Genomic DNA, 19,820 nt, shown 5'->3' with positions numbered 1-19,820 from the left:
TCCTGGAAAGAAAAGAAAAGGGGAAGAAATATGAAACAGCTATAAATTTGCAAGCTGGTAGAATAATTACATGTGGGAAGAATTACACATCTTAGAATAAGCAGAATCTTTTCCCTTTGCTTTTGTTTGAGGCTTTGGCTCCTACTAAGGAGCAGTATATTGCTTTTCTTACTGACAACTGACCAGTGGATGGATGTATTAATTGTACAACTCTAACAAGGCAAAGGAAATAAACAATTTAATGGAAATTTATTGAGCATCAATTATTCGTAGAGCATGCGATGGTTGCTGTATAGGATGAAAAGAAAAAGAAAAACTGCACCCTTTAAGGAGCTGAAACTCCATAGAGATATTAACAACAGCAACAAAAAGCTAGAGATTAATGTGAATGCAAAAATTGTATGAAAAATATGCTGTGAGAAGCTAACAAAAGAAAAAGAAACTGGTTAATTGGTGAGTGTGAAAATTCTTACCAATGCATAATCATTTATCTATATGTAGTAACATGTTAATCTATATTTATTGAAATAATTAAATTATATGAATATAAGACTACCAAAAATTCCAAAGCCTCTGGTCATTGTCTTGGTATATTACCTTTTACAGGTATTGTTGAGTGCCAGCCTCAGCCTGTCCATAGCCAGCGTCGTGGCTGGACTGGCCCTTGAGGTTCTTACTGTGACTGCAAGACACCCTCAGCCACAGCCACCCAGGACCTTGGGAAAAAATGGCTTATTACTTACAAGTCCTGGCGATTACCAGGCACACCTGGGGGGCCACACAGCACAGTCATGGGTAAAGAGAGAGGGGGTGCCAGCCTGGAGTTTAGCTCTAGTTGGGGCTGAGGATGAGGGCCTGAGGTTACTGGGGCTCACTCTTTACTGGTGAATTTAAAACATCAGAGTGGGAATTAAAAGCGTGGGAGGGGAAAACACAAGAGGTCCAAATGAGCAGTCATGGAAACCTAACAAGGTCTCTAAAACAGAGGCGTCTCAGGTGGGAAGGCAGCCCTGTTCTTTAATCTGGTCCTCTGGCTGCCTTGTGTTGTTGGAGGCAGCAGTCCTTGAAGGGGGTCCCATTGGAAGCAGATGCCTGGCAATCAGACTTAAGTCAGGCACTTGCATTACAAAAAGGGGAGAAAGCAACTGTCAGGGCTTACACTACATGCACCTTACACATTCTGGTTTTATGTTTTTGGAATAGATAAGAATCATCTGCCTAATAATAGAGAAATAACTGTGCAATGGCCTAGTAACACTGCTGATCTAAAAAAGTAATCTGACTATATTTAGGGATAACAGAGTAAAAACACTGTAAGTCTCTGAAATTTTTCTTCAAGATTTTCTTGTATTTTTTTTTTGGCTTTTAGCATTCCTCCAGTAATTTTAGAATCATGCATTTCAAGAAAAACTTGGGATTTGTGTATGTGTATGTGTTGGGGGAGAATTACATCAAATATATAGAGTATTTTTAGAATCACACATTTCCATATTTATTATTCTGCAGTTAATGAGCACAGTTCTACTTATATGTATCACTGAGATCAGATTTTCAAATCTTCACTAACCTTACTGGTTTTTATTCTGCATGTTTTGTCAGTTACTCAGAGGTGTGTTTATGTATCCTATTATACTTGAGATTCGCCTGTTTTTCTTTTATTTCTCAAGTTCTCTATTTGTATTGAGACTGTGTTGTTAATGCATATAATATTAGAGTGTACCATCTTTTGGATGGTTGATCTTTATCATAATGAAATGCACTTTTTAAAAAAATCTCTAGCAGGCATTCTTGTATCAAGTCTGCTTTGTCTTTGTCTGATACTGTAACGAGCTTCTAGTTAGTGTTCATACAGGTTTTATTTTCATTTCTCTTCATTTAATCCCTCTCTACCCTCAAATTCAGGGAGTTTGTTTTCTAATTAGTAAATAGTTGGGTTAGGTTGTTTACAAAATCCAGTCTGATGATCTTTTTCTTTAAACTGAAACATTTCATTTGTTTACATCCTGTGTAGTAGCTCTATACCTGTGTTTAACTTAACCATCTTACTTTATAGTTTCTATTTCCCCTCTTATTACCCACTTTCGAATCAGTTATATTTAGCATTTTGTCCTTCTGTTAGCTTGTTAGTAATACATTCTTTTGCTGTTCTTTGCTGTTCTTCTACTTGTTATCGACAAAATCCTATTGATGCTAATGGATATTAATAAATTTACCACTTCCTGGAAAAACGAGAACCTTATATCACATTAACACAATTTAATCCTTCCAACATTTTATGCTATTATTGTGATTTATTCCGAAAGATAAATATTTTATATTATTCTTGTTTTCCATCACTGTTCACTTGTGTTTACCGTTTGTTGGCCTCTCTGTTCTTTCCCATTATTTTGTTTCCATCTGGCAACATCTTCCTTCTGCTGAAAACTCTCCTTTACTGTGTAACACATTCTGGTAACATATTCATTTTTTGTTAAAATCAAAAATACTTTTATTTTTAAAGGATATTTTTCACTATCGTGGAATTCCATTTGGCATTTGTTTTCATTTATCACTAAAATACAGCTCTACTGTCTTCTGACTTTTCTGTTGAGAGATCAGATATCAATCTATGGTTACTCCTTTGAAAATCATCTTTTTTTCTCTGGCTGCTTTAGAAGGTTTGTCCCCCGGCTTTCTGTAGTTTTGGTTGCGATATGCCTAGGTGTTGTTTCCTTCGCGTTTACTCTGCTTAGGGTTTGCAGCAGTTCCTGAATCCGTGGCATGACAATTCATTTGGTGTCTTGAATAGTTCCGGCTGCTGTAACAAAATCCCACACACTGAGGTGACTTAAACAACAGAAATTTATTTTCTCACAGTTCTGGAAGCTGGGGAGTCCAAAGTTAAGATGTCAGCAGGGTTGGTTTCTAGTGAGACCTCTCTTCTTCCTGGCTGTGTCCCCACCTGGCTCTTCCTTCATGCTTACGTGGGTTGGGGGTGGCGAGAGCGCTCTTCTTTCTCTTAGTCTAAAGACACTGATCCAAATCCTGTTGTATCAGGCATGCCCACCCCCTCATCCCCCTGCCCTGCTGGCTTCATTTGACCTTAATTATCTCCTTATAGGGTATATCTCCAAATACACATTTGTGGTTAATACTTTGACATATCTTACATGCTGACACATACAAGGGTGGGGGGCACACTGTCCTGTCTACAGCAGTTTCCATACATTTTTCTCAGGAATATTTTACAAATTTTGGTGCAAAGCACTTGCATACATTTTGCTAAAGTTATCCTTAAGTATTTTAGTTTTTTATGCTTTTATAAATGGCATTTTTAAAAATCTACCCTACAATTGTTTCTTCTAGTATTTGGAAATAAAATTGATTTTTGTTTATTAACTTTGCATCCTGCTGCATGCTAAATTCACTTATTATTAGTTCCAGTAGTGTTTTGTAGATCCCTTGGGATTTCCTATATAAATTATCATGGCTTCTGTAAATAAGGATAGATTTACTTTTTCCTTTCCAAGATTTATGTTTATTTCTTTTTATTGCCTTGATGTGTTTGTTAGGATCTGTGTTACAGCGGCTAATAGTGGTGTTGAGAGCAGACATCCTTGCCTTGTTCCCGATCTTAGGTCAAAAGCATTCTGCTTACATAATTGAGCATACTGTTAGTGGTACTATTTTTGTAGATTTGCTCATTTTTTTCTTAAACATTCTTGCTTCTGTGTTTTTGAGGGCTATAAGTGTTCTTTTTTGAGTCTGTGGGAGTATGAAATGCAGAGGATCAAAAATGGAACCCTGTGTGACATCACTTACTAGGGGAGTCAAGAAGGAGGAGCTTAGTGAGGAATATTGGAAGAGGCGATACAAGCAGCAAGTAAGAGCCCAAGCAGAAAATTGTCATTGAATCCAGAAACCAAAAAAAGGTGGGTAGCCATGAATTCCAAATAGTCAGAAAAGCTTTGTAAGAGGAGGGCTAACAAGTGTCTGTGAGTGAATTCGCACCATGGAAAGGGATGACGAGTGTCTGTGAAAGATAACCGAATACAACTGTGGGGACTGGAGTCAGGTTTCAAAGATGTGAGAACTAAATGGATGTGAGGAGGGGAGGGTACTTACTAATTTTAGGTTACTTGAACTAGCTTGAAAAGAGGACAGAGAACAAATTATTTAGAGGGGGAAATAGGTTGCACAGAATTGTTTTTCTAAGAGATAATTCTTGATTATTTTGTGTGTTTTAATAGTTATATGCCAAGAGGGAAGGAGCAATAGTGAAGACAAGGTTGAAGACAGGAGAAGGAAGGGGAAGGAGAAGGACCTCAGTGAGGTCCTCGTTGGGCAGAAGGGGTGGGAGAGGGAGAGCGGGTGTGTGCAGTACTTTCCACAAATGGCAAATGTCGTGTAATAGGAGACAGGACATAGAAAATGAGGACTGGTGTGTGTTCAGAAGATTCAGACTAAAACACGAAGATTCTTGGATTGGATTAAAAAAGATACAGTTCAGTCCTGTGCTATGTATAAAAGAGGTGCAACTCCAACAAAATGAAACAGGAGATAACCTGTAGGGAAGGGGAAGCACATCTAATGAGCCAAAAGAGAGTAAAATATAGCAATGTTTGAATTTGCTTCACAAAGATCCACAACCGATTCCCTACATTTTATTGTCAACACAGCAACCAGAGGCATCTTATTAAAACCTCAGATACATCAGGTCATTTCTCTGCCCAGACGCTTCCAATAGCTGCTCATTTCTCTCATCATAAAAGTCAAAGTCCGCTGGGACCCACAGAGACCGCCCCAGGCTGAGCCCTGTTGCTTTCCTGAACTCGCCTCACGCGGCTTCATCCGACACGTGCTTGGCTCCATGTTGCTCGAGGCCACCGGGCATAAGCCCTCAGACTCCCCTCCATGTGCTGCCCCTGCTGCCTGGCGCGCCCTCCCCCAGGTCCTGCCCGGTGGCCCAGTCCAACTCCAGTGTCAGTTTCTCAGTGCAGCTTTCCCTGACGGGCCAGTTTTAAAATGAACTGCCCCATAACGCAGCTGGCTCTGTGCCCGTTTGTTCCGGCTGCGGAGCACTGTCTAGCGTGGCTCTTGTGTTCACTATTATGTTTTATGTTTGTCTTCTTTCACCAGAGCATCCATGTCACAGGCAAGAGTTTTGTCCATTTTGTTCACTGTTGTCTCTCCAGTGCCTAGAACAATGCTTGGTACCTAATAGGCCCTGAGAAATATTTGTTGAAATCAGAAATATGTACAGAATGTGGCACTTTATAATGCAAGAAGACGAACATTTACCTTGTGTTGGAAGACATGTACCTGCAGGGAGTTTGTGTGCCGTTAGTGATCATTAGTATTGGGTGTTTTCTGTGGGCCAAATGCAGTGACGTATATTCTCTTATTTAACCATAACATAGAAGCTGTGTACCTATTATCAGTATTTCCTCAATTTTATGAATGAGTAAACCGAAGCAGAGTCCTGACAGCAGAGCAGAAAGGTGGGGGAACGAGGATTTGGACGCAGGTGGCCTGCCTCCAGGGCCCCCTTCTTCACCAGCACTCACTCCCTCTGACCTGCCATCACCCACACAGACTCAAGGTAATTCCAGCGGTAGACGTTCAGGGAAACGACGACAGGCCCATTACACAGCCTGTGCGAGAACAGCTAGAAAAGACGTAGAGGCTTTGAGCAAGGTAACATAATTGGTGTGACTGAAGTAATAAGTGCGCATATATATTTGTACCCCTGTGGCAGCCAAATACAATGTTCTTACTGACTTTGTATGAAACTGAGTATGGGTAATAAAATAATGATGATGACAGTGATAGTAATTAGTAACAATGAATAATTACTGTGTTATGAGTACCTCATAAGCACTTACTCTGTGTCAGGCATTGTGCTGAACAGTTTGGGGCATTACCACATGAATTCGCAAAACGACTGGTTGAGTGAGGTAGGAGCTATTAGTATCCTCAGTCTGTTGATGATGGCGGGAGGCAGGGAGGCTGTGCAGGCTGGGCGTCAATAGCAAACATGTGGTGGGTGTGAGAGCAACATCTAAGCAGTTTAACTCCAACCCCGTACTCCTCTTTGAAGGTTAACAGTGGAATGAGGGATTATCCAGTAAATCCTGTTGAGATAATTGTGAGAGAAAAAAAGATCCGTGTATATCCCTGCCTGCCATCATGCATCAGAATAAATTCTGAGGGATCAAGGAGTGAATTGTAAAATGTTCAACCATATGAATAGTCGATGAGAATCAAACTGAATATTCATCAAAGCACTTTCCGGGTGAAAGTACAATAGAAGCAGTGCAAAGGAAGGGAGCAAGAGATTAGACCCGCAGAAATGAAGAACCATCCTCGGGACCCCAGACAAAATCAACCAACATGGCGAGGAACTCTGTGAAAACTGTGTTTGTCAAAAGGTTAATCAATGTGATTTTTTCCAATACATTCTAAAAACTAAATGTTATCAAATGTGAAAACAGTTTGATCAACACAGTTTTTCCCTGAAGCGTTCTTAATGCGAAAGAATGTAAGTGATTTAAGGATTAGGCAAATGATATACAGTCTCTATAGACCATTTCATAATATTAAAGAATTTTAGAAACATTTAGAATCATATGGAAATATTTATGCTATAATATTAAATAAATGGAATACAGAGTTACAGTGGAATCTGTTATCTTAAGTTTGCGTAGAAAAATTGAAGCAAAATGCTACTAGTGGGACAGTGGGATTGGGGGGTGCTTTAGCCTTAAGAAGCATCTGGTATCATTTCATTGATGTGCCATTCCGTATTATATCATGTTCTTTCATAAATCCACACCATGTACTTTATAACCTTCCAGAAGAAAAACAATGAGCCTATGAAATAGCAATGACCATAACCCAGTCCAGAGACCCCTGTCATTTCCAGCTGCTTTCTCATCAGCTCTCTCCACCTTCTCATCTACTCTTGTCAACAAGATTGAAATGTCACCCTGATACCTTTGTCCCCCATTTCTGCGAGAATGAGTGTGTTCACGGAATAGAGAAAGTAAGGAAAGCCGGTGCACATTCGCAAAAATGCAGGAACTGTAATAAAGTTGAGAATCTCCTGTTTTCTTTTTCAGGTTTTTTCAAAATGATAGTACGACAGTTCTTACAGTACTGTATTAAATGGAATACAGTGTTTTCACAGGTTATATATTGTTTTGTAAATAACCTTATGTTTATTCTAAATGACTATTTCAAACTAGCCCCCCCTAGTGGACACTGCATATGAATAAACCCAACCCCAGAGATCACTCTAGTAAATATGTGAGTGGAAAATGATATATCATAGCATAAAATAAACTTGAGGTTAGTTTATGGCTAATAAACTAGGGAAGATAGATAGCTTGACCTTTTCTTTTGTGCCTATTTTTTATTGTTTGCTTGTTCCATAAAAATATCTTGTAATATGGGCTTTAATAATGGACGATTTTTGAGGTGACACGTACCTTCTAAATCCTTTGAGACACGGAGGTTTATGTGCCTAAATATTACCTGTATATAGCTCCTTACAGCATTATTCTAATCAATCAGCTGCCCGGCTTAGAATATTTTTATAAAGATATTTTAGATGGAACTTCAGAGTCAGTCCTACAACCTGTGCTGGCGATACGGTAAAAGGAAACAGAGCCGTAGGGGTGGGACGCCGGGAAAGCACCCTGCCCTGGGCGCACGGTCCTGGGCGTCCCCAGCCCCGGCCCGGCGCCCGCAGGCCGGACGGTGACCTTTGCAAATACCCTCTTCACAGGGAATCTGCAAGAATAAACGTGACGATCCCCATCACTCTCTTTTTCCTTAGAGACATTTTAATGTGATGAAAATCATCTCTGGTGGCAGCGAAAATTCACAGTGTTCTCTCTCCTCCGCTCAGGTGATGTGGGTGTGCAACTCCTGTCGCAAGCAGCAGGAGATCCTGACCAAGTCCGGGGCCTGGTTCTTCGGAGGGGGCGCCCCGCCGCCGGGGCGGGACGGAGCCCTGAGCGACACGGCGGCCGGCGCCGGGGCCGAGGCGCCCCGGGAGAAGAGGGCGCGGCTGCAGGAGCGCTCGCGCTCGCAGACGCCGCTGAGCTCGGCCGCCGCCGCCCCGCGGGCCGCCGCCCCGCCCGCCGCGCAGCTCGCCCCGGATAGGGGCGCCGAGCCCGCGCCGCCGGCCGCGGGCCCCGAGCAGAAGCCGGCCGCCGCCCGGTCTCGCAGCGAGCCCCCGGGAGAGAGGTAACGGCCCGTCGGCGGGCGGGGGGCGCAGGCGAGGGCTGGTGGCCGCGGCAGCCCCGTTTCAGGAATTCGGCTGCCGTGCTGAGCCGTCCAGGGAAGCGCTTCCCGGCGCCCGGGCGGAGGCGCTGCCCCCGTGCCTGGAAGGCCTCGTTCCTGAGGTCGCCTCCGCTAGGAAGTTTTCTTCCGTGTCACTCACAGATGCAAACAAGTCGCCTGACCGAGCTACTGACTTCCAGGGTTGAACTCAGAAAAGGCCATTAGTCCTTGCATTCAGAGTGTGCTCTGAGGGAATATGATGGGCACCTGACCCTGTGGGCGGTGTGTGCGGGCATCAGCACGGCCTTCTCCGAGGTCCCTTCTTGCCCCCCAGCCCTGAAGAGTGACTAGGAATTGGGCAGGTGCAGAGTGGGATGCGCGCTCCAGGCCTGTGCGCGGGCAGGAGGCCTGGAGGGACAGCGCCGGGGAGGACCTGCGGGCGCCCACGGGCTGGAGCGCAGGCCGCCGCGAGGGAGAGGGGTGGCTGCCGAGCTGGCAGAGTCTAGGTCACACTGGGCCTTTGGCTGGGCTAAATTTTATAGATTTTTTTCTGGGACTAACAGGAAGACACTGAGGATTTTAAGCACAGGCTAACATGACCAGATATAATATCCTTGCATTGATTCATTCATTCATTCAAACAATGTATTTATGACTAGACAGGCTGCTCTGCAGTGGGACACAGTGTTGACAAGGAGGACAAAGCCCTTTTCTTCATGAGGTTGGTAGTCTGGGGGACCTGCTGCCTTTGTGTGACCCTTATTTATCCCACTGGGTGAAAAAGTGGGCTCCAAGGAAGGTTTTGCTCCCTTTTTCAAACAAAGCCTATACAATATACAATACAATTGTATAAACAATTGATTGAAGGCTTCAAAGTCAAACAGGTCAGGAGTGCAGTCCTGGCTCTGCCCCACTATGAGTAACAGACCACCCTACGGGGGTCGGGGGAAGGGGGCAGGGAACATGTGTTCAGAAGCTGGCACACGGGAGGCACTGGGACGGTAGCTACATAATGAATGTATACAATAGTCATTGCATATTTACTATGAGCTAACCCTGTGTCAGGAACCAGAGGATATAAAGATGATTGGGACATGGACTTTTTTTTCACAGATCCTAGGGAAGACAGTGCATGATGTCCTAGGGGAGACAGACAGCTGGGCAGTTCACTGATCAGAAGGCTGATGTGAGCAAAGCTGCTGAATATGTAGAGTACTTGTGCAGCTGCAGGGAAGAGGGGGCTCCTTTTGAATTAAGCTTTGTAGGACACCCAGGAGTGCAGGGTGGGAGGACAGAGTCGGCAAGGACATTATTGGAAGAAAGAATGAGAATACCGAAACGGTGTGGAGGGAACACAGCAAGGACAGTAGAGATGCCTAAGGAAAGGTACAATGAATAGCTTTTGGTGACAGATTGTTGTGGATTAAGAAGAGACAATGATTGCAGGTGCATTTGGAGATTGGTTAAAAAAATGGTATCTTTAAGTAAGATAGAGAATTTGTAGCTGTAAAGCTTCTAAAGAGAAAATATGAATCCTGTTTTTAACATATGGTGAAAAACTACAGAACATTCAAGAATAAGAACTGAGAAGAGAGTCTTTGTTCTGACCTTGAGAGGAAGTTTGCAGAAGATTGATAGGGCAAATGCCCTCACTGGTTATATAAATTACTTACCAATTATCTAATGAAGACTGGGGGCGAGGGTGTAGAAGGTAAAGAGAAATGGGTGGCAAGTTCAGGGAAAGAAACAAGACTAATAGAATGGCATTCTGTTTAAATTATTCAAGATTCTTGATCATATTTTGTACACTCATCAGGAGCTAGTGGAAATTGAACAAATACAGGGAGAGTTGAGAAAATGCATGTTCAGTGAGGCAAAAAACCAGAGACTGGAGAACTCCCGTTTGCATTATACTCTGTCCTCTCATAAAGCATTTTTATAGAGCATCTCCTTTAATTCTCAATTTCAATAAATTGAGTTAATGTAAATTTCTCACAAGATCAACTATACCGTAATGAGTTACTAGATGTTGGCAGTACAATCAACACAGTTTTTTGAAACTATTTTTGATAATGATTAATGTGTTCATATCAGACCTGTTGCATTGCAACACAGCAGTGCCATCCTTGTAATTCCACTTTCCCATGAAAACCCCTGTCACTTCAAAAGACCAACGTGGTCCAAAGGCCTCAGACAGAATTTGCTGTTCCCATGCCATTCGAAACCCTTTACCCTACTTTACATGACCAGCATATCGTAGCAACTACTACTTTGTAACCCACAATAGAAATCACCCTACTTTTTCTCACCTTCCCTCACCCCCAACTTATGATGTCTGCTTCTCGACTTCCGGTCAAATGATGTTCCCTCTGGAAGCCCTCTCGGTGGTCCTCAGGATTCCAAAAGGAGTCTTAGGTTGTTTCCACTTTAATTGCGTAGATCATGTAGCATAAGAAAGCTTAGCCACAGCACCTACTCTAAGTAACTCCTTTCATAGTTGCTGGAACTTTCTAAAATCGGGTGCCCTCCAGGGTACAGAAAAGGGCTGAAAGGGACAATCGAATGATAATACATCTACAAGATGCAAAGACTTCCAAACTCTTTCTTTATTTTTATTGTTGTCAGTGTCTTCAATAGGATGGAGAAGAAAACAGAACACACGACCGTTTTCTTCTTTTGGACTGTGAAATGAGGGAGAATGATAGGGAAGGAGTGAAGGAATATGAATAATTATTTCAAGATTTTCAGTATTTCTATTATTTTCTGCCCAAGTAAGGTAAAATGAAGGCTAAGTAAGGTTCAGCCATTCTTTTCCCAGCCAGCTCCCTTTGAAGTGTTTGGGTGCACCTGATATCCTTGAAGTCATTTTTGTTCTACTATTGAAGAAGTACTGTTAGATTTGAAAGGGACACACTTGAATCCACATGAATTTAACAGTCTATTATAATAAGTTGTCGATATGTATTGTCCAAAAATACAGAGGTTGATTTCTAGTTCTGAACGGATATGCGTAGTTCTTTTGCTCCTGTATTAATATTACCTACATTAGTTTCAAATAAAACATTGTCTTTGTACCACAAGCAGAGGTCAGCATAAAACTTGCTCGTTTATGGAATTAACTTACTGCTGGCTTTTATTGATGTAGTTAATGTCCAGAGAATTTTAAGCGTGAGAACAAGTTTTAAAGCCCCTGAATCTGCAGGGATGTAGAGTCCTCCTTAGAACGCGAATCAGGTGCACACGCTTAATGTGGTTCTTCATCATCGCGCTTTTTAATTAATGAGACAGCGAATTGTTCCGAGTCGTTTGAGAGGATTTAAGGCGGGAGGCCGCGGCAGGAGCGGCCCTCGGGGCCCCCGTGACGCTCCTCTGTGCCCCGCAGGAAGAAGACCCCCGGGCCCGCGGAGCCCGACGGCAGAGGCGCCCCGAAGGGCGAGCGGAAACGCGCGCCGAGGCCCGCGGCGCCGCCCGGGGACGCGGCCGGGGACGCCCGCGAGCGCAAGGACAGGCGCGACGGCCGGCGGCTCGAGAAGGGCCGGTCGCAGGACTCGGCCGACGTGCGGGCGCGGCGAGAGGGCGGCCCGGCGGCGGCCGCGGAGCAGCGCAGGAAGGCGGAGGAGTACCAGACGCGGTACCGCAGCGACCCGAACCTGGCGCGGTACCCGGTGAAGCCGCCGCCCGAGGAGCAGCAGATGCGCATGCACGCGCGCGTGTCCCGCGCCAGGCACGAGCGGCGCCACAGCGACGTGGCGCTGCCGCACACCGAGGCGGCCGCCGCGCCGCCCGAGAGCAGGCCCGGCACGCGCGCGCCCGCCGCCGCCGCCGCCGCCGCGGCCTCGCCGCCCGCCTTCCCGGCCGAGAGGACCGCGGAGGCCCGGGCGCCGGGCGCCAAGCCGCCGCCCAGCCGCAGCCCGCCGGCGCCCAGGCATGCGCCGGCCCCCGCCGCGGGCCCGGAGCCGCCGGCCGCCGAGCCCCTGCGCAAGCAGGGCCGCCTGGACCCCGGCTCGGCCGGCCTCCTGCGCAAGGCCAAGCGCGAGAAGGTGGAGACCATGCTGCGGAACGACTCGCTGAGCTCCGACCAGTCCGAGTCGGTGCGGCCGTCGCCGCCCAAGCCGCACCGCGCCCGGAGGGGCGGCAAGAAGCGGCAGCTGTCGGTGAGCAGCTCCGAGGAGGAGGGCGTGTCCACGCCGGAGTACACCAGCTGCGAGGACGTGGAGCTCGAGAGCGAGAGCGTCAGCGAGAAAGGTGAGGGCGCGGGGCCGGGGAGCGGGGCGGAGAGGGGACGGCGCTGGGACCCGGATGAGGCGGTGCGGGGGTCGGGGGGGTGGGCAGGGCGCGGACGGAGCGGGAGCTGCGCTGGGACCCGGAGGCGGGGGCGCGGCGCTGGGACCCGGATGAGGCGGGGCGGGGTCGGGGCGGGGGACGTGGGGGCGGCGGTGGGACCCGGGGGCGGTGTGTGCGGGGCCGGGGCGCGCGTGCCGGTTGGGAGCGCGGCACGGACTGCACGGCGGTGCCGCCTGCAGCTAACACGCCGTGGGGTGTATTAGAAAGTTAGGAAGTAATAAAGTTCTCATCACAAGGAAAAAAAGATGTTGACGTACTCTGGCAGTGCGTTTGGCAGTATCGGAGGCAGTACCGGGGCCGCCCCGGGCTAGGGTACCTGAAGCGCGCGCCGCGCCCGGTGTCAGTCGCGCCTCCGCAGGGGTGGGGAAGTGGCTTGGAACGCTGGCAGCCAGGCCGCAGCATCTAGAAGGCTTTGGGTTTCTGTTTTTGTTTTGGGTGCGAGGAGGGCCTGGGTGAAACGTATTCTCAAGCTCCGTGGTTGGTCCCGAGAGTTCTTGACGATCTTGGTTCTTGTCATTTTTGGAAATTCAGTACGCACTCTTGTGTGTTTTGTTATTTTATTTTATTTTATTTTATTTTTGGGGGGATGGGGAGGGCATCTCTCATATTTATTGATCAAATGGTTGTTAACAGCAATAAAATTCTGTATAGGGGACTCAATGCACAATCATTAATCAACCCCCAGCCTAATCTTGTGTTTTTAAGTTGTCTTGGGCTAGACCTATTTACTGGAAAAAAATACTTTTCTAGAAAACCCAAAATATATATATATTTTTTAAACTTCAGTCACAGAGGTCGAAGTTTTACATGTTTCAAGTGAACCTTTCTAACAATTTGTCAAGAAATTCACGAAGATTGTAACATGAAGATATTCACTTTGTTTTGGAAGGTAATCTAGGAGCGGGGTTCATTTTGCCTGCTACCTTCCACAAGATTGGGGAACATGGAGTGATAGGCTGACATTTTCTGTCTAGGCCTGCACTGTGAAATACCACAGCCCCTCGTAGATATTTAAATTGATTGAAATTAAACCTAAAAATTCAGGTCCTCCATTGCACTAGTCATGTTTCAAGTGCTCAGTGATGATTACCATAATAAAAGTTCCTTTAGATAACACTGGTCAAGAAAATACTTCAATTCAGTGTTAAAATTATGTGTTTCTCTTGAAGATTCATCTCATTTTGCTGCTATTCACTCAGATTTAAAAGGGCCACAGTCCTAAATACGATGGTGGTGGTCATCGTCCTTCTGAAGGGTTGACATCCTTGAGTGTTTCTTAATTTATATTTTGTGGTGACTATTTTAACTGTTTATTGGCTTGCTTTATAGTTGCTAAATTACATAATCAATATTAAAATTACTTCCTCATCTTCTCTGAGAAGCATGCCTGTCTCCTCCCTGTCTCTGTGTAGGTCTCTGTCTCTCTCTGTCCTCTCTGTCTCTTTTTTTTCTCTCTCTCTCTTCCTATTTATTTGTTGATATGCCCCAATAATCTAATACTGTGTTAGAGGTACTGTACTATAATTAGGAGAGCTCATTCTCTCATACTATTACTGCAACTCGAGTTGGATCGTGTCTATATGGGATCAGTTTGGCTGTTTGGCTCACCTGATCACTTACACTTGACTAATACGTCAGTATGTACTGTTTAAGCACACTGTGGGCTTTCTAAGTCAGGTGGTGAGTAGACTCTTTCTGCCTTCTGTACCTTAACATTGTTTTGTGAGGACATATTTTTCTCCCCTGAAATAAAGGAGTAAGTGTTAAGTAAAAAATGTAAGTGGACATGTTTAAATGGTGTGCTGATAACCCTGAATGGATATTATGTATATGTATATCTGTGTATATGTATGTGTGTATATATATATATGTATGTGTGTATATACCTTAAAAAAAGGATCCTATTAGCTTTTATTGAGTATGTGTTATAAATCACAATGTCAGAATTGGACAGAATTGAATTTCATAATTATTTACAGTAGCAACAGGTTGCAAAAGAAAAAATGACCAGGGGCATGGGTAATTGGAGGGATGGAGCTGGCCTGATGAGCTGCCTCTGCACACTGTTTCTACTCTCTTGGAATTACCATTCTGGGGACGTTGGTGACCCCTTGCGACATGACACACCTCTGAAGTTGGAGTTAAACCTCTTCATCCAGGAACACAGGAGCATCAAATGTGCCATTATCTGATGTAGACAACCCTGTTTTCTCTTAATTTACAAATTAATCTCATTCTCAATAAATGTATACTCCAAATCAAAGTGGTTCTATTCTGATATTTGAACCAATCCCAGCTCAGTGTTTACAAAATGAAACAGTAACTATAAAGAACATACATTTTATTAATGTAAGATGGGCATTTTCCTGTTTCAAACTGGAGCAGAAACTGAACCATCTGTAGTACCTGGTCATGCTTTTACTACCCAACCCCTGTCACCTCCTGAGGGCTGTTTTGGGAAACAGCCGCGATAACCTCCAGCGCCCTGTGACCCTGCACAAGTTACTTAGCCTCTGAAAGTCTCAGCTTTCTTATTGGCACAATGGAGACAAGAGCATCTACTTAGTAAGGTTATTGTGGGGTTTGAATAAGGTGATGCATGTAAAATAGAATGCAAATTTGGCATCCTTTCTGTCTTGATTTTGTGTGATAAGCCTGTATCGTAGGTATCTTATATCACTGAGTATCATCACCCAGGTATGTGGCTTGCAAAGAAAAGGTAAGAGGAACCATTTCTGTATCTTACAGGTTCCAGTGAAGTGAGAAGGAAAGAATGATTTGGAAAAAAATTTCTTAGGGTATTGGATGACATGCCGTGAGTTTCAGGGTCACGGGAGCATTATCCCCATGGAATAAAGTTTGAGACAGAAAACCATATTTGAGACAGAAATTAAAATTATTTTTTAACTATAGCCCATTATTTTGAGTTCTGGACCCAAGTCTAATGTGTGTGTTGGTACGGGGAGGGGGTTCTTGTACACCAGCAGGGTGTCCAAGAGTTCAGTTCAGTTCTGATCCTGTCTCCTCAGGAAGCAGCAGATCCAGTGAGTGGTTCAGGACTCAGTCCAGTAAGACGCACTGGTCCCTGAGATGCCAGAGGTCAGACGGGTGGGACTGAAACTTCCGACCCTCTAATCACATGGTCGGTTCTCCTGGCAATGTGCCCCCATCCTTAGTTGCCTCCAAAATCACCTCATTAACCTGACAAAAGATGCTTTCTGGCTCTCATCACTTAGGAAATCCCAAGGTTTTCAGAAGCTCTGTGCTGAAACTGTAGACTAAGACCAAATATTTGTTTCTTATTAAAAATTAAAACACACCCATGTATTTGCTTGTTTATCAGTTACACATATAAATTAAGCATTTAACATGCTGAGCTCTCTTATTCCATTCATGCTGCTCCAAAAAAATGCCACAGACTGGGTGGCTTATAAACAATGGAAATTTATTTCTCACAGTTCTGGAGGCTGGGAAGTCCACGATTAGGGGGCTGTCATGGTTTAGCCCTGTTCCTGATTCATAGGCAGCGTCTTCTCACCGTTTCCTCACGTGGTGGCAGGGCCTAGGGAGCTCTCTGTGGTCTCGTGACTTTATAAGGGCACAATCCCTTTTATGAAATTTCCACCGTCATGACCTAAGCACCTCCCAAAGACCCACTTCCTAATGCCAACATCTTTGGGGTTAGGATTTCAACAGAGGAATTTGGGGGGGACTCTAGTATTCAGGCCATAGCACTGGCAAAAGCCAAAAATTTAATATGTATGTACTCTTCTTGTCATTAGTATTATTATTTTATTATGCTGAGTTGGGTTTTATGTTTATTCGCAAATGTGTGTTTAGCATGTTCAGTGGATAAACTAGGGTTAAAAGAAAATATGCTCCATCGGTCATGGAGCTTACATTCTGCTGAGAGAAATAAACAACAAATAATTATACAAGGAAATACAATTTACTAAATGCCTCAAAAGGACATTTTTTTCTGGATATAATTATGTAACTTTTCTGTGTGTCCCAACCCTTTACAAAGAAAGACAACCTAGTCAAATGGCGTCTGGAAGACAACACAGCCTTTATGTTCAGTATAACCTTTTATGTGTAGTGTAATTCCCCTCACACACATGGGGCTCGACCTAGTGGACTTGTCTAAAAATTGAGGCCAATTAACTCCATGATTCCAAAGTCAATGCTGTTCATATTGCTATTGCCAGCTGGGAAAAACAGCATTTTTTGTCTCTTAGCTTATACATATTAACTAATATAAATCTTTCTGAAGAAAAACAGTAAAACTCAATCTTGCTTATAAGGCAGCAGTTGAATTTAAATGAAATGGGTAATATGAGCCGTGGAGGCCAGGCCTAGTGAAGATCTGTACCCCAAGTCAGTGAGTGAAGAGGCCTGAGAATAAGAAAGAGACGGGGACGGCGCCAGTGTGGAGGAAAGCAGCGGTGCCCGTCCTGAGAAGCTGGGGTGCTGCTGCCTCGGTCAGGGAGGGGGACCACTCACACCCACAAGGACCTTCCAGCACAAGCCCGCAGGCAAAATGAGTGGAAAGAAGAGCCTGGTGCTGAATAATAGAATTTCTTCCTTTTTTATTCTTTCTGTCTTGCTGACTTCGAGTAAGCTGAGAAAACACCATGCAAATTAATTATGCCCTTCAACTTTTCATGTACTTGTTAGTGGCTTCCGAGATGCACCTGTAAGATGGGGGCTAAGCGGGTTATAACCCTGGCTCTAGGCAGAGTTCAACAGTCCTGTGTGGAGCACGTGATAGCTGAATCACTCAGAGAAATGATACCTGCAAGGCTGTCAAATAAGTCTGAGTACCCTTAATAACAGGTGTGAATTTCCCCCTAAAAGCAAACAGTTTCAGGGGACAAGGGTGTGCCCTGTGGCCATTGTCAGCTGCTGACTATTAAGTTTGGTTACTTGACCACTTAATCATTGGGGAATCAGGAACAAGAGTGGGAACCCTTGCAAAAGCAGGTACTGGTTTTAAATAATTACATAATTTAATGTAACTTATTCATACAGAGCTTCATGTTGTTCTTTAGTCATTAAACTAAAAGAATCAGGCATCTCCTCTTTGGGTTTCCAGCAGTATTAGGCCTGCTGCTCACATAGAACTTCTAATTCTGACTAGAAGTCATTGATTTTCTTACGTTATTTTGAAAGCCAAGAAAGCATTTTACCTTCTTTTGATAGTCCTAGTGCTTCCTGGACCTTTTAACGGTACAATTAAAGAATTTGGCCACCATTCATTTATTCATGTATTAATTTATACATAATACTACGTAAAATATTATATGATATTCGTGATATTAAACAAAATATCTGTAAGAACCTTCCACATTCCAGGCACACTGTGCAAAGTTCTAGAGGCGCAGGGATCGGTGGAAACACGTATGTACAGGTGGGTATTCAGATACAGATGAATAGGTAGGGAGAGGGCCGCGGCGCCTGTCCTCGTGACACCCTCTGTTGGCGATCCAGCGGACTCTTACTGGGGACTTTACGGAGAGACGGGATGCCCCAAGGTAAAATCAGGCTCTGTGGTAAGAATTTGGCTACAGAAATTTTTTTAAAAAAAATTATAACCTTAAAACAATTGCATCTTAAAAGGCATCCCCTTCAAGTGGCTGCCCAAACCTACGTGCTCATTTCTCTTCCCCCACGGAACCCCATAAAAGGGCAGAGAGAAGGGACTTAGCTGTGAGCAGATGAGATGCTTTCAGAAGATGAAGAGGACGTTAGCCTGATGCTAGACCGGAGAGCTTGCCAGGTAAACAAGAGGGGGTGGCAGAGGAAACGGTCTCAGAGAAGTCAGGCTCAGGTGTGAGATTCGGGGGGCTGCAGGTGGGAGGCAGCACCTCCGCCGGGCAGATTCCTTGAACAGCTGCAACACCCTCTTCGCTGCTTCCACGTCCTCCTCTGTACCCCCTGTACAGCCCGGCATTTAATTCCCGGGAGAATATCAAGAAGCCATCCAGTGAGCTGCCTCAGCAAAATTCAGAGGTGCTGGACTGGGTGCTCCCCAGCCTGGGACCCCCCGCCCTTGCCAGCGTTCTGCAGGATCCGCACCGTCCCTGCGTCACGTGAAGGCTGCCAGCAAGCAGGCCCCAGGTCCTCGCAGTGTTGCTGACAGTGTTCGTGTCCCACTAGAGCAGCCCGGCTAAAGAGACCTCCGTGGACGCGCTCAGCAGCTGCACAGTCGTAAATATGAATGAACAGCAAAGGCTGTGAAATAGGAAGAATGGTAGAATGAACTAGTAGAGCTGAAGATACACGAGTAGACACGCTGGTCCTATAAAGAAGAAGGTAATTAAGGAACAGCAGTATACTTAAAAAACTAACTGAATGCCGCCCTCTTGGTCAAGTTTGGTGCATCCTAACATGCCTAACCTCCATCCCCAGGGCAACTTCCCCACCCCCACACACAGATACTCTGCTTAAAATATTTTTTGAAGAAAACCAAAGTGATTAACCAAGCTCAAAGGGAAAGCACCGAGTATCTGACTGTGAGACGCTGAAGCACTTGGACAGAGATACTTGGACAAAACAGCAGACACACACAGCCGCACTCGAGGCCACAGACTTGCCTACCTAGTGGCACGAGCCATTTTTCCTAACCAGATGTAAAATAACCTGATCTGAGAGATTCAAATAAGCGCTGACGTGCCGCCCGTAGACTCCTTTGGGTCCAGAGGGAGGCAACCGCAAAACCGCCCTATAAAGAAGCCCATGCAGCAGCCCTGGGGGTGCCCGCAGGATGAGTACAGATGTCATAACTGAGACGTAAGAGGAAGTTTAACCCCATCAAAGCTCATAAAGAAAAGGGAAAAATCTATAAGCTTTTGGAGGTTAAGTTAGGTCACATACAAAGCAATGAGTTAAACTGCCTTTACATGTCTTATCAGCAATGGATTCAAGACAACACCCATCAATACCTTCACATTTGGAGCACAACCACTTTGAAACTATAATTCCATGCACGTTTAAGCCATCAGTCAATGCCAGGTTCTCAAAAACCTACTTTGTGGTCTCCTGAGAAAATTACTTAAAGATGTATGCACTCACAAAAACTGAGAAGAATAATCAAGAAAGTGGGACAAATGAGAAACAAGAAATAGTGGAGCTGACCCAGGAACCCAGTGCAAAGAAATCCCTGAAGGACATTTGTGCAGAAATCCCTGTCCAAATTAAAACCAGAG

At 44.9% G+C, this 19,820-nt stretch overlaps 1 protein-coding gene across 29 annotated transcripts in view; it reads left to right on the top strand.

Moving 5' to 3' along the window:
* Positions 1–19,820, top strand: part of RIMS1 (regulating synaptic membrane exocytosis 1) — a 411,017-nt gene that overhangs the window by 225,835 nt on the left and 165,362 nt on the right. For 24 of the 29 annotated variants that reach the window (XM_073224834.1, XM_073224832.1, XM_073224839.1 and 21 more), the window contains 2 exons: positions 7,892–8,232; positions 11,651–12,513. In XM_073224834.1, the coding sequence (XP_073080935.1) occupies positions 7,892–8,232; positions 11,651–12,513 (1,204 nt within the window). Of the gene's footprint in view, positions 1–7,891; positions 8,233–11,650; positions 12,514–19,820 lie in introns of those variants that run through there. The other 5 variants (XM_073224864.1, XM_073224860.1, XM_073224863.1 and 2 more) reach the window with 1 other exon arrangement.

This window comes from Manis javanica, chromosome 16 (genome assembly GCF_040802235.1).
Source record: "Manis javanica isolate MJ-LG chromosome 16, MJ_LKY, whole genome shotgun sequence".
In the NCBI taxonomy this organism is placed as follows: domain Eukaryota; kingdom Metazoa; phylum Chordata; class Mammalia; order Pholidota; family Manidae; genus Manis; species Manis javanica.
Note: the sequence above shows the minus strand (reverse complement) of the source record. Positions and strands in the feature narration are given on the sequence as shown.